Consider the following 15,614-nt stretch of genomic DNA (forward strand, 5'->3'; position numbering starts at 1 on the left):
TTGAGGACTTCCTGGTTTTTGCCGGTATTTGGCCTGATATGAAGAAAACACGTGATGTGTTATCTAATGAAGGTATCTCTGATTTCAATCGTCTGTTGGACCGTGCGGCTTACACCATCCCAACCTTTCATCATATGGGTGTCCCTTTCGCTCACGCCGAGTACCTTGTCAAGGCTGTTCCTAAATTCATTGAACACCTGAAATCAAAGTCAACTTAGTTTATTACGGCTGTTACTTATGTGTTACTGTTGCGTATTAAATCCCCGTTCTTAGTTCTTAGTTCTTACTGTTGCGTATTAAATCCCTGTTCTTAGTCTGTTAGTGTGCGTGATTTCTTTGTAGACAACTCATCTGAGCTGTCACATTTGTTTCCCGGCTCTCTCTTATGTCATCTATTTACGTAATAAATCCCCGCTCTTAGTCTGATAGTGTCTGTTACTTCATTGTAAACATTGAAATAAGAGCTGTCTGGTGCAAGTGAAGCAATCCAAACAAGAGAATACCTTTCTTGTTTCCTATTCCGAGTAAGGTGCAGGGGATTTTGACTCTGAGCAACCCAAAAAAACCAAGTCAGTCTTGATATCGCACGATATCAAGGCAGACTGACTTGAAATTTTTTCCACAGAGTCTCCTGGTTTTTTTCCAGATCAGTCTGATTCCCGGGACTCTGTCTGATCTCGCACAAAATGAAGACAGACTTTGAGTTTGAAACCAGCGAGTTTTTTGGCCCAAGGTTCTCGGGGCAAACTCATTCTGGTTTCGAAGGAGTGACCAATGAGGTCCTTTTTTTGATAGGGAACAAACACGCCTTGCTGGGCTGCTCTTAATTGCATAGCTTCATCTGAACACAAGGTGAGCACAGGGCCAATCAAACGTGTGATACAAACACAATAGACATTCAATAACATTGAAGTAGTTAAAAGCAAACACCGGATCTCGTGTGGCCCAAAGAGATACCTTTCCACCTCACATCCAGTAGCCACATACAGCATATAATCGATGCATCTGGGCGCCCGTAAAGATTTCCCAAGTCTTATCCATTATCAAGTCGATTTTACCTGCGGCAGGGGTTTGCTGAAGACTCTGAGTTCTTTGGAAGTGAGACTTGAGGACCGAGAAAGCCTTCTCAATTGGATTGAAGTCGGGTGAATACGGTGGGAGATATATAATGCGGATACCCCTTTCCTCAGCTAACTCAGCAACTCGGCGACCATGATGGATCCAACAGTTGTCCATCACCAAAACCGAATTCGCTTCGGGGTACGGATTCATGACCGGAAGCTGTGGCAACAACGAAGTCAACTAAAGAAGAAATAACGGCACATTGAAGGGGAGCTACGCACCAGTCAATGTTTCAGAAATGCCTCAAAATCTAGGCAATTGTAGCTCCCTTCCTGGCAGTCAACTGCCAGGAGGCCTCCCCTGAAAATCGCCGGTAGGAGTGAAAAACGTTTGCCACTTCGCGTCCAAGGCACTCGCTGGGTACAATGTCTGCGTATCGCCCTGCCTTTATCACGTTTGAGGAACTGCTCTTGGATTGCACATTCGTCTAGATGCAGAGGAATGCGACTGGTCAGCTTATTGATCTGCCAAAACTTGTCACTCGGGCTCACCTAGAAAAACAAGAATATTGGGGCTCAGGCCCCCAACCGCATGCAGATATTTCGCTCGCTTTGAGGGGCTCTGACTCGGATGAACGGTTCGAGCCTTCTTGAGAGTCAAGTTGAGCCTGTCTTTGAGGTCTTTTGCTATGGTGGCGAGACAGAGCCAAGTTCCGGTGCGACGATAAACAGCTTGTCGGTATTTGTCCAAGTACAGACCGGGGTTGCCATCTAGTAGCTCAAGAACAAAATCACGATCCTCGTCCGTGAGCGCGGTGTTCCTCCCTAGGGTAGCATAGTCTTCAGGGTTCCGAACGACCGAGTATGTTGCTCGGTATAAAGCGTGCCATTGGGCAATCGTGCGAGTGCTGACTGACGACTTCAATAGACGTTGGACGTGGGGTATGGTTTTACCAGCACGCAGGTATTGAACCGCCAGCACTTTGATGCCAGCGTCGTATTTGCCGGGTCGAAGCTTGGGTCTTACACGCATGTCTGCTTCATCACGATTCAGAGTCAGGCCCTATATATGAGAGGGAGGATGAAAAACACTTACTGTAGACAAAGACGTAATTGAGGGACGTACAGTGACGAGTTGTCGAAAACGGGATGTGGTTGTGGTGCTGTTTGCGAGGCCGATGATGGACTGGGAACGGTTGGACTGTGGTTTGGCTTGGGAGTGTCCGTATGTTACATGCTACTGCTCTACACACACTGGACATAAGTACAGCCCTGTATAGGCTGTATTTAGCTGGTGGCGTCGATTTTTATTTTTTGAAAATTTTTGGGTATGACACAAATTTGCAGAACAGCTGTATGGTAGGAACCAGGTAAAGCAGACAGTAAATCATCCAATAGTGGATTTCATGCGGTTACCGTCTTTGGTAAAACACGCATGATCAAATTTCGCACTCGGGAACACAAAATTTACAATAGATCACCCTCATGATAGTGGGTGCTCTTAGGACCCTTAAATGCTCCAGCTGGGATATCATCGGTGTGGATGCCCTCAAGACGGGAATGAATCAAACTTACATGTCAAATTCCCTCGTTTTTCAACCTATACCGGCGGGAATGAATTGGAATATCAACGGCTTCCCCAAACTGAGCATGCCGAGTCCTGATCTGCACAGTCACTCATGACCAAAAGTGAGTCTTGATTTTGACCATATCAAGTACTAAGAAAAATCTCAGAAAAAAACAAGTAGGCTCACCTTCTTGAACTCCTCACGGCTCTCTATACCAAAAGATGATGATTAATCTTAAGCCAATAAGCATCTCGCAAGTTCCTTGAGTTCATTAAAAAAATGCCATTAAATAAAAAGATATAATTAGCCGTGTTCAAACCAAACCCGGTTGACTCAAAAACCCAGTACACCCAGTTGCGTTTTTGGTGGTAACTTTGTGTATCTAGTGACAGCTCTTGACAGCTTCCAGCCAAAAAGTCAACCGGGTGTACCGGGTTTTTGTGCAACCGGGTTTGGTTTGAACACGGCTATTGAATAAAAGTTGGGAAAAAAATGTTAAAGGAATAAGTGTGATTTTCAAAAAACCATACTTGTTATGAATGAGACCTAGAGAAGATAGTAGATCTGTATGTACTGAATTATCTTATGATGATGATGATGATTTCCAAAGATAAATTTGATCAGAAAGAATCAGCTAAAAGTCCTAAAAAAAGGAGTTAAAATTATAATGATAGATTTCATCAAGAAAAACATCATTTAAAGTTTGCAAAGAAAAAAAGATTGTTTGAAAAAAAATGATTTATGAAGATGATTAGATGATGTTAAGATTTTACAAATTGAATCTATTCATACATTCTATACAAAGTATATTTAGAAATTATCCTCATCATGATTCGATTTACAAATATTCTTACTAATGAACCCAAACTTTCCACAAATTTAAATAAATATATTTATGTACAATCTATTTCTAACAAACAAACACAAAGCAAACCAAAAAATTCAAAACCTTTTCTAAACATACCAAGTCAAAGCAAAAAAAACCTCTTCATGAAAAACCAAATTAATCACAACAATGAAAAGAAATCAAGATGATTTAAAGTTTAAATAAATTATAAAGAGAATGATGGATTGATTTAAAATTTACATCCTACGCTGACGACCAGATTGATTGGAAACTTGTTTTAATCTAAACTGACGTCTATTAGCTGTTAAATCGATTCCTCCCACTTTACCCCATCCAGCAAATGGAACAATAATAGCTGTCATATTATCACGACTATAAAAAAGAAACCCAAAAAAGAGAAAAGAAAAAGAAAAAAAGGATGAGTTTCTATTTTTACAAACAAAAAAAGAAAGAAATCAAATAGGAGATTAAGAATTTACCCTCCAAGTTTTTCAGCAAAATCAATGATCGATTCAGCTGCTTTGGTCGGATTGGTTTCAGTACGACATAAATCAATGATTTCTTGATTTGACATCACTTCTGAAACACCATCTGATACGATGACCATAAATGACCATTGATCACCTTTATACATCACCCGAAAATTGAATCGATCAAATTTCGAAACAATAACAAAAAGAAAAAAAATATTGATCAGATTCAAGATTTTTTTAAAAGACCCATGAAAGATCAATTAAATTTTAAAAAAAGGGTGTTTTTTTTGGAAGGGGAAAGATTTCTTACCTTTTAATAATTTTTTAACAATATCAGGTTCACCCGTGACGCCTAATTTCTTAAATCTAGAATCACCTAACCCTCTAGTATTAGCCAAAGTGCCACCCCATCTAGATTCCCCAAAACTATCAGTAATCAAACCTGTTCCGATCCTTCTTAATCTTTCAGATTCCACTCTAGATTCAGGATGATGAGTTTCGGTAATCGGCACAACTTTTCCGGTGATCGATTCACAAAGTAAAGCTATTGTATCACCTACATGTGCAATTGTTAATAAGAGTAATGGTGATGAATAGAATGGATAGATTGGACTGGTTGGATTGGTTGGTAATGGGTTTAGTAAGACGATCGTTCCTACTGATCCTGATTTTGGGGTCGAGGTGATTAAGTGTTGATCTGCTTTTAAGAATGCTAGAGTTAATCTTTCACCTAATTCGATGTCGGGTGAATTGATTCTTAATGTTTTGGATTCGGTTTCGGTTTGGGTTTCTGATTTTGATTTTGATTTTGATGGAGTTTGGATTGAATACATCTTTTCACCTAATCCTTCTAAATAACCACCTCTAAACCTTTTAAAGTATCCTCCTAATGATCTATAGTTTCGTATGACATTTGGAATTTCAATCGGATCACAACTTTCGATGATCTGGTTTAAATTAGATTTCAAATATTCAGATGAATCTGATCCTCCATGTCCATCAAACAATCCAATACATAAAGTTTGTTCAATCGGTTTAAATTCTTCTACGGTACTTGGTTTTAATCTTTTCAAAAGCTCAGCTTCGGTTCCCAACGTTTTAATCGTTTGTTTGATTTCTTCTAGTTTGATTTTAATACTTGAAATTGAGATTCGATCTTCTTGATAAGGTCTTTCTCCACGTGATTGAGATGTTCCTATTAAGTTTGAAGATGTTAAGTTGATTTTGAGTTTTCCATTTTTTGGAATTTGATAGGTTTGTTGATGTTCTACTTGATGAATGTGATGATGATGAAATGGTTTGTGATGAGGTTTGAATGGTTGAATGGTTGAATGAGATGAGGAGAATCTGAGTGAATGCTGAAGAAATGACATCGATCAAAAGTAACAATCGAACTGAGTGGATCGAAGTGACTAATCTCACAGTCTGTGTACAGTCATCTCTGAGATAACCCATACCTTTTCAGAGCATCCGCACTCGTGCGGCAAATCGAGTGCGGTAAGTGTAAATTTACTGCAACCGCGGGGCTTATTCCACACCGGGAGCAAAGTAGACCCGCGGTACATAATTTTAAGGTTGATTTGAAGTAAGACAGAAGTAAATATAATCATAGCCTACCTCGTACTTTATCTCAAGTAACTACTCGGGTCCGGTAGCTTTCCGACTCGAATCAACTTCCATCTCACTCAACAATATTCATACACACCACAATCTGACCGATGGAACCCAAAGAATCAAAATCTCGCAAGCCACGCGCTCCGAACTGGACACCAAAAGAAGAGCAGCAATTGGCCATGTCTTGGATACATGTCTCTTCCGAACCGGAGATAGGAACTAATCGATCCTCTGAGATGTTCTTCAAGAAGGTTGCGAATCACTTCAACTCAAAGATTGACCTCCATCAACGTGATTGGGAGCAAGTCCAAACCTGGTGAGTTGAGTATGTTGTCTACTAAGTCGTATACAATGGCTCATTGTTGTTTCTTGAAGCTGGAACTCTCTCCGAACCTCCACACTTAAGTTTTCTAGTTGCTACGCTAAAATCGAACGAGCTCCCCGAAGCGGTAGTAATCTCCTTGATATCATGCGAGATGCGAAAGTGTTGTATACTTCGGAGGATAGCAAGAAACGCGAGTTCAAGAGCGAACTCGCGTGGGAAGTTTTACGATCGGAACCGAAGTGGATTGTACCAGAACCAGCTCCATTTCCTCCCTCCTCAGCGGTGGCTATCAGTAGTTCAGCACCACCAAACGATTCCGAACGCCCTTCTAGTCCGGTTCGACCTTTAGGAAAGAAAAAATCAAAACGAATGCGATTGAGTGAGGCTAAGCGTGAAGAGGCTATTGAGAAAGATACATTAGCCGAAATCAAAGCAGAAGAACGTGATATCAACTCAAGAAGAGTATCTGCTATGGAAGAAGCAAATCGACTTACCCAAGAAATGATGGGTCCTGAGATGATGGCAAAAGAGATTGAAATTCTAGAACGAGATGAAAGTACCATCAAAAGCGAGGTGGCTAGAAAAGCTTTGAGGAGGATGAAGGCTCAAATCCTTCTCAAATACGAGAAGATGGAAGCTGAAGGCTCTGATGCTTGATAGGTAAGCTGGCTCTTCTTTTTCTTAATTCTCTTCATGCGGGTTGATGAAGCTTTTTCTATTTCAAATTCTCAACAAATAGATATCTCACTTTTGAATTCCTTCACTAGATCTATCATCACAACTATGAATTCGCTTACAACATGTATTAAGACTTTCTCCTTTTTTTTCTTTACCGAATGATTTCAAGCCTAGTCTATTTGTTGCTTTGAAGGTTGTGTCAATGTGTGTGCAAACTGCCTTCCTGAATGCTTCGGACATTGAGATCAACACGACGCATAACTCAGAAGCTAGAGGCAAGGCAGTAATTGCATACATGTTAACACAATTGACAGAGTATCAAAGAGACTTGTGAGACTTGTGAAAATCATTTACCAATAGGTTTATGAATATGATTCATAACCCTCCTCTTTTCATCCATCCTGCTGTGATCAGATCGCGGGTCAATCTTAAGTGAATCTCGCTATCATGAAGTTCTTGAGATGCCTCGATGAAAGTTGTAAGTGATGGGGCGAGACGTGGATCTCGGACGTTGGGAACCACCTGTGAACTGCTGTCGTAGTCGAAAACAATAGGGTCTTTCTCGAGCCTTGCTTCAACCACCATGTTGTGTAGCACAATACAACAATACATAACTTTCCTGATATCACACATCTTCCATAGCCGACCAGGCTGTTTGATTATTTCCCACCGAGCTTGAAGAATACCAAATGTTCTTTCGATATCTTTCCTAGCAGATTCTTGTCTGAGGGCAAAGTAAGCAGTTGCATCATCGCCAGGATGTCGAATTGATTTGACAAGCACCGGCCATGAGGGGTAGATCCCATCTGCCAGGTAATATCCGCGCTTATATTCATTTCCATTCACAGTAAAATGAATATTGTCATCTGTACCTGTGTAATCATGAAAGGAATTGATGTCAATATCACTCTCACTTTATATTCAAGAACAGAGATATAAATACCAGCAAGAAATCTGTCAAATAAAGGACTTTGATTAAGTATATTAATATCATTCAAAGAGCCGGGTGCTCCAAAATAAGCATGCCAAATCCTGCAGCTTTCTGAAGCAACAGCTTCAAGTACTATACTCGGTGATTTTTCTTTTCCTTGATACCGTCCTGCCCATGCAGATGGACAGTTTTTCCAAGACCAATGCATCCCATCTATAGATCCTTTACAACCAGGGAAACCTCGTATCTCGTATTCCTTCGTGATGGTTTCCAACTCTTCCTTTGTTGGAGGTCTCAAAAATTCAGGGCCATAAATTTCAATTATTGCTGAGCAGAACTTTTTCAAAGCTTTGAGAGCTGTACTTTCACCCAACTTCAGATACTCGTCTGTAGCATCAGCAGGTATACCATAAGCAAGCTGGCGGAGAGCTGAAGTGACCTTCTGCTCTGTTGAAAGGCCTAATCGTCCCGTGCAATCCTAATCAAAAACTTGAATATTTAAACTTGAATATTGGAAAGATAAAAAAAATTGAAACCTCACACGTCTTTATTCCCAGTATCTATCATGCTGAACTAGCTTAGTGCAAATATCAACAAACATATCACGTGGCATTCGAAATCTTCGTTGAAAAGTCTCTTCGTCATATGCTGGGTTTGGGGAGAGGTAGTCGGCAAAAAGTTGGGCATCTGCTGCTTCTCTATCCCTATGTACCATTTTTTTCTTTGGTCGTTCATTTTCATTGTCTTGATCTGAATTATCATCTGAACTTGAATCTTGACTCCACTGTGTGAGCTCCTCCCTGAAAAATTCTCTTGTTCTTTTGAGGTGTCTTGAGAAAAATGTGCTTTCTGGCATTCTGAATCGCAAAATTTACTAGTCTTACTTCTGTGTTTACAAATTTACAAACTTTTCACCACTGTGGGTTTTGTACAGTATATGTGAAGTAACTAATGATACATGGCAGATACTGGACACGAGTGTGATAATTGTACATAATTAGTAAATTTTGACTTACCGTACAGGTCGGTACCACAAAAGTTACCGAAACGTACCACAAACGAGTGCGGGTGCTCTCATGGACCCCAAAAGGTATGGGTTTTTATAGAGTATGGGCTAGCAAGATTCTCTGCAATAACCCATACAAGCAAATTCATGGGTTATTGCAGAGAATTGTTTCAGAAAGTTGAGGTGAGATTGCTGAGCGCTTTCATTGCATATGTATCCAAGAGGATTGAAAGAGGAAAGGCAAAATGGTAGGCTGTACCAGTGATTTGGAGTGTGCTGCACTAAAGGCCCACAGGGCTTGATTCAGAGCCCCCCCACAAGCTTTAGTTTTGCCAGAATCATTGTGTCTGAGGTAATCTGTGACAACTTCTGCAGATTTGAGTAAAGCAGAATACACTGGCTGAGCAGGCACCTCACTGCCAGCATAGATGCCTCGGGTTGAGAAATCCGAGGCATCATCGGAGGCAAATCCTCGGACAGACCTTGTCCGAGGTTTTCGCCCGAGGTATTTTTTTGCCCTGAGAATTACCTCGGATCAAAACCTCGGGAAGCTTCTGTCCGAGGTTTTGCATCCGAGGATACCTCGGATTTTGTAATCCGAGGTAAATATGTTGGTGGTGCCTCAACTTCAGAGTGCTCTGGAGCCGGAATATCTGTGACGTGGTTGCATTGTTCAATAGCTTCAAAAATCTCCTCCGGAGTCTAGGTCTCAAGGCCACTCACATGCTCATTGGTAGGATTTAAGAGTTCGGACAAAGACATCATGTTCTTTTTATGAACAATATTCAATTTCTGATTTATTCTCAGTTTACAATCTGGCATATCCTTCTTCAATGTTTGAGACATAAAAAGTTGATAGGTCATTAGGAAGCATGTTTTTGGGTAGAATAGTTGAATCTGTGATGAATTGTGTTGAGCTTTGATGATTTGTGTGGAATGGATGGAGTCAAATGGCTATGAAAAGCTTTGAAGGTGTGTCTCAGGAGTCTCCTGTGCAGTATTAATTTTTTTTTCTTGGGGTGAAGTATGGGTTTTTTGTCTCTGGTTCTCAAAAAAAAGTATGGGTTAAGGGAAATAGTAGAGTCATGGGTTTTTGATCTCGCCGATAAAAAATATGGACCCGAAAACCCATGGGTTAAGCTAGAGCATGGGTTATTGGGTTTATGAGTTATTTCAGAGGCAACTGTAACTCAACCTTCTCAACTTTCATAAAGAACCATTTCTCATTTCTCGTTTCTCAAGTTTTTATTTATTTTATTTTATTTATTTCAACTTGAACCACTCCAAACAACAACAAAAAATACATTCAAACACTTTAAGAAACTATTAAAAGTTCTCTTTACCTATCGTATTCACATCATCAATTTGGTACAAATGTATCAGAATTCAAAATCAGTTTGAGTCTTGCAATAACTCAAAGAAACCACTTGACTCACCCCAAAAGAATCGAGTATCACCATCTTCACCTCCAGTCCATTTATTACATTGAAGATGTAATTGATGTCCCAATGAAGGTGGTCCACAAAAGAAGACACCTACATCTGTAGCTGGATGACGTTCTCGAACAGAATTAAACACTCCTAAACCATCATCATCATCATCATTCAAATCATAAAGAAATCAGTCTAAAGAATTCTTTTATCATATCAAGAAAGAAAGATCAGAAAACGCTAACGATCCCAATTCGGACGACCATAATGAGTAGGAGATTTGAGTTGAGTGATCACATCACGACTTCTATCGACCCCAGACATAATGATATGATTCACATCATCAGGTTTTAATTTTTGAGTAATATAAGTATGAAGTTCGACTCTTCCTTCCAAGTCTTGTTCTTCAATAGCTTCAAGTAAAGATCCAAACCATTCACATGATTCGAAATCTCTACAAACCCAAAAAAAATAAACTTTTTGTAATCGTGTTTGTTTTTCTCTTTCGAATTGAGTCAAGTTTAATTTATACCAAATCGATTTTAAAACTGATGCAAATGGTGTTACACCAATTCCTCCACCACATAAGATTACAGCTTCGAACTTGAATACATCTTCTGATGCTGATCCAAATGGTCCATCTATCATCACTCTAGGTAAGATTCGATGAGGATTATTATTAGTAGTAGGTTTGATTTGATGATGATGACTAGCTTCATCTTTGGACGATTCATTAAGATTGGGAAACCGACAACCAAGTGCAAAAGCAAACTGGTTAGTAAAATCACCTACACAGCGTATATGAACTGAAATATAATCTTCTTCAGGTGCAGAAGTTAAGGTGAATGGATGCCATTGCCAAAAAGAAACTTCAGGACATTTTAAATAAATGTATTGACCGGGCCTGGTGATAGTTTTTTCTTTTTTGATTTGAACTTCACATACTCTAGATGGATGTTGAATGACTTTTGAAATATATGTTTTATGATTCGATCTGATTTCTCGTAAGGTTCTTTCTAATATAAATGCAAACCCTCCTGCTAACCAATACCTTTTCAAATAAAAAAACAATGAGAATTTTTCTTTTTAGGATTATTTTTGGTTTGATGAGATGAAGATATTTTTGGGATTCACTTACTTCCAAAATACACCGATTTGACCATATGAACAATAAGGAGGTCTATCAGGTTGAATCATACAAAACATCCTACGTATCAAAGCCAAAAAAAAAATCAAAATTTAAACCTTTTCAACCAAGAGAATTTAAAGAAAAGAAAGAAAATCCAAAGATTACCCATGTAATTGCCAAGCCATAAAGAATACAATAAAAAGATGATGAGAATACCAAAACCTTTCAAAGTTTAATCTTCTAACACTTTCTCTAGAAAACAAAGTAATTAAACCTAAAGCCAAAGACATAATCCAACCAGTAGCACCAGGTCCGGTTAAGAAATTAACCGCAAAGAAACCAATGATACCAGTTTGAGTAGATTTAGCTAAAAATCCAAAGTTAATTAAATGTGAAATAATGTGAATCAAACTAAAGATTGATAAAGAGATTCCAGTGAATTTATGAAAGGTAATGTTATTTTCAAATGGGATCACTGAGTTTAAGATCGAACGTCTTAAGAATGTGATGAAGTTTCGACAGATTGGTAGTAAGATGAAAGCTACGTCTAAGTGTAGGATTAAAGCTGATGATCTTGCGATGGGATAAGTTATATGAAAAGTTGAACGAGCGTTTGTAAGATTATCTTTGAGTTGAAAATTTAAAACTTATCAAATCAAATCGATTAGAATCACATCAGAGGATATTTTTTAGTCAAGATACTTTTTTTGGGGGGAAACGTGTTGGAAGGGATTAAGGAAACCAAATCACGACTTACAAGCAAGTGTGAATGCAAAAAGATGAACGAAAATCCAAGTCCAAGTAAAGATCTTCCTACCACCTTCATTAACCATCCAAGACTTTAACCTAGTAAACCTAGAATCCACAATGATCCCTCTTTTCAAATCAGCCTTGGATTTATTAGTCTTGAATCCATTTTGATTATATGATGCAACACTCAAAACACTTTGGGGACGTAAACTTGATGACAGTTTAGGGTTAGGTGATCCGTTCGTGTGATGGTTAAGTCGAGTTGGACTACTATTATTACTATTATTACCATTTTTGTGCTTCTCGGTTCTTGGAATGTTTTGGGTGGGTGTTGTGATGAATTGTGATGAGTTTGGGGTCAGGGGTGTTAAGTCTTCGAGGTCTAGATCAGGATTCTTGACATGATGTTTGTAAGACATAGTAAGATCTCACTTCGATCTAAATGATTCAAATAACGATAATGAAAAAGATGTGATAAGAAATTCTCAATCAGAAAAAGTCGAGATATTGAATTAAAGTGAATTTAAAAAGATAGGTAAAGAAATTTTATCCTAAGATTTGTTTATATAGAGATCATGAACCTCCAAGAATGGTACTACATATATGATGATTAAACGTTTACTAATCTGTTCAGGAAAAGAAACTTATGAGGTATTTAATTTAGATGAATCTTTTTTGGATTGATTCGAGAGAATTAATTGATGCTTTCTTTGACTGTTTTCTCGTCTTTCCGAGTCAAAACTTAAACTTGATGAAAGTTTTAACCCATTGACAATTTATTTCAATCGGTTAATGAATTTTTTAAACACATTATCTTTTTGCATAGATTCAAACTTTCTGTAAGATTTCTTCTCTATTTATTTTCTTTATAGACCGAAAAAGTAAGGTTTAATTTTGTTTTTGGAAGAGGGGGAAGGGGGCCTGAAATCAAAGACGGAAAGATTTGTGCATGTTGTATAATCTTGATCTTTTGAAGTTTATAACTACAATTCCGATTCAAGTTAATCTTTTGTCCTTTGAACTTTTTACCATTTCTGAGAGACATAGACCAATTCTAAATCCTTTATAAGTCACAGTTGGAAGTTTCTTAAATTGGAATATGTAATCTACCTAATTAGCCAGACTAGGCCAGACTCCGATCAAGGAAACTGGTGAGTGGACGAACGATAATATCTATGGGTTTGAGTCTTGGCTTAGATATGGCTTAATACAAGTCTAGGCAGCAGGCAGTTTGAAGCTTTTCGGTTTCGAGCATCAAGATACAACATATCATATCTGACACATCGGATGACGAATGTCGAATGAAGTTAAGAGATCTCACAATCGAAATAAACCCGTATTCATCCTCCTGGTTCAAACTTTTCATCGATTCCCAACTTGTACCCAATGCATAGAGATCTAGAAACGATAGATACTCTTTCAGGATCACACGCGTATAGAGCCAGGGCTTTTCAGAAAAACCTGTTACGCATATTGTCAGGTTGGTGATATGGAATGAGATGAAGTCAGGGTCTGGATGAATGGCATTTCATGATGATAATCAGAATGGTTATTGGTCTCTTGCCTTGTATTACTAGGGTGAGCAGGGTATATCATAGCAAAGCATACGTTTGAAAACATGACAGGTGGGCAATGATGATCAGCCACTCATATCACCTTACTTTGTGAATGTCATGATGTTTGATTGACTACCATGAAACAAATTAACATGATATCAGATATCCCAAGAGACTTAAATCCATCTCAACGGGACTTGCAATTTTCAACTTTTCAAATACCAGGAAAGGAATCAGACCTTAACAGATTCCTTGATACATGACTTCAACAAGTTCTATCCATAACAAGCCAAGGAAAGATTTTGATACAAGCGGCTTTGTGAACAGATAAAGCAATGTCAGCCAGATACATGGAAAAGCAGATTGATGAAATTAAGACAGATGATAATGAAGTTGATGATCAGTGAGAAAATAATCCAAACAAGGCAACAGAAAAGACCTAAAGTAGTACACCAAACCTTTATCCCCAAAATTCATCATTACAATTGAGTCAGGCATATTGAACAAAGGCATCTAGAGGGATCACCTAAAAATGCCATCCTTTCATCATTTCATCAAGTATATGCTCCTCCTACTGAGATGCAACTTCTTTTGGACAGTTGTAGTTGTGTGGTCTCACTTTACAGTATTATGTAACACTTGTTGAAATTTCCAATTGCATCCGGATTGTGGACACAGCCCTTGTGTGCTGATTCTTGACTGAAACTATCTGCACCTGGTGGTGCAAAACAGATTGGATTGGTATGACTTGAAATTGAATTTTGACAAAAAATATGACTGTATTGTGCAATTAATGTGAGTAAGTTGACAATGAACAATTGGTAGCTCTACACCAAAGCCCCAACATGTCGAGCAGTTTCCATTGGAAGAATGGCACATGAAATGAGCTGAGAACTGTCAAGAGAATTGGCTGTGACATAGAAAGATTGTATGGCACATAGAATACAGGAAAGAAGTCAGAGATTTCCACTCTGACTACCACTCTATTCTACTACCATTGTCTCTCTCAGGCTCAGAAGATCCCACATTAAGTATGTGATGTGGGGAATATTTTGTTTTGGCCCACCCACCATTAGGCTAGGCTCTCTCAAGAGTCAAGATTCAGGTTGTGGGCGCACTAATAATTTTGGAGGCACACTGAGGCATGTTTTTTTTTGTTTTTTCTCATGCCAAGGTGTCACCTGGCGCACTGGGCGTGTTTTTTTTCAAAAAAAAATGTTGAGGTCCAAGATGTTGATTTTTGTTGACATTTTTTCAAGTTTTCAAGTTGCTGGAGCCATCTACCAAATCACTTTTGCCATTTAAAGGTGAGCAAGAGATGACTTTGGAGTTCCCAGTTAGTATACAAGTCCTACTACTGATGTCAATAACTCTGATGTTGGTGATTTGGTGCAATTTTTGCCAAGGTGCACCAACCCCCAATCCCTGAATTCTCTGACGCCTAGGCGCGCCCACTCACAACCTGAGTTAAGAGTCTTCTACTCAACCCTAAGACCAGGCCAACTTTGGCATCAAACTAGCAAAGGTAAAAAGGTCCCCAGAAATGCCCCGGTAGTGGACCTGACCTTGGCCGCCCCCCACCTTATCCATAGCTCTAGGGACCTAGACAAGTAGACTATTTTAGAGATTTTAGGAACTAGATATTAGAGTTGGAAATAATATAACCCCCTTTGTAGTTAGAGCGCTCCAGTGTAATGATAAAGATGAACAACATAGCACACCAACAATGATCAAGACCTACACCAAACTTTGACAAGGAAGAATGGGAGGTGCCTGACATATTAGATGCCTGATTGAGATATAGGAAATTTGAGTACCCTTGAGTACCTCATCAGTTGCATGGATTTGGACCCAAATACAACACGTGGGAACCGGAGGCCAATTTAGCAATAGTCAAGATTTATTGAGAAATTCAACAAAGATCACCCAGAGGCAGCAAAACAACATAGGATAAGGCAGAGAAAACTGTGAGAGGGCACACTTTTTTCCGCCGGGTCTTTAACTCAACACAGAGCATGCAAGAGCGATCTTGGGCATTTAAAGGGGGATGATGTTACAACTCATATCAATGTAACAGGACGTGACATACACTGAGACATGTCACACATTGGAAATTACTACCGTAGAACCCAGTTGTGCTTTCTATCCTTTTCCCTCATGCAACATCATAAAACCTGAGATACAATAAAAACCCATCTGAACCTTGCCATGAGACCAACCCCCAGTCATGGCCATAAAAGTATCTC

The 15,614-nt window shown here is 39.0% G+C and overlaps 2 protein-coding genes across 2 annotated transcripts; both read right to left on the reverse strand.

Moving 5' to 3' along the window:
• Positions 1 to 3,279: 3,279 nt before the first annotated feature.
• Positions 3,280 to 5,346, reverse strand: MELLADRAFT_46948 (uncharacterized protein; the record flags this gene model as incomplete). Its single annotated transcript, XM_007405702.1, has 3 exons — positions 3,280 to 3,848; positions 3,956 to 4,100; positions 4,260 to 5,346. The coding sequence occupies 3 exons, from the start codon at positions 5,320 to 5,322 to the stop codon at positions 3,713 to 3,715; spliced, it is 1,344 nt and encodes a 447-aa protein (XP_007405764.1).
• Positions 5,347 to 9,743: 4,397 nt separating this feature from the next.
• Positions 9,744 to 12,405, reverse strand: MELLADRAFT_70910 (uncharacterized protein; the record flags this gene model as incomplete). The annotated part of the gene is made up of 6 exons (XM_007405701.1): positions 9,744 to 9,846; positions 9,940 to 10,083; positions 10,179 to 10,984; positions 11,072 to 11,140; positions 11,228 to 11,708; positions 11,820 to 12,405. The coding sequence occupies 6 exons, from the start codon at positions 12,229 to 12,231 to the stop codon at positions 9,830 to 9,832; spliced, it is 1,929 nt and encodes a 642-aa protein (XP_007405763.1).
• Positions 12,406 to 15,614: the final 3,209 nt, after the last annotated feature.

This window comes from Melampsora larici-populina, assembly GCF_000204055.1.
Source record: "Melampsora larici-populina 98AG31 unplaced genomic scaffold MELLAscaffold_4, whole genome shotgun sequence".
Lineage (NCBI taxonomy): Eukaryota > Fungi > Basidiomycota > Pucciniomycetes > Pucciniales > Melampsoraceae > Melampsora > Melampsora laricis-populina.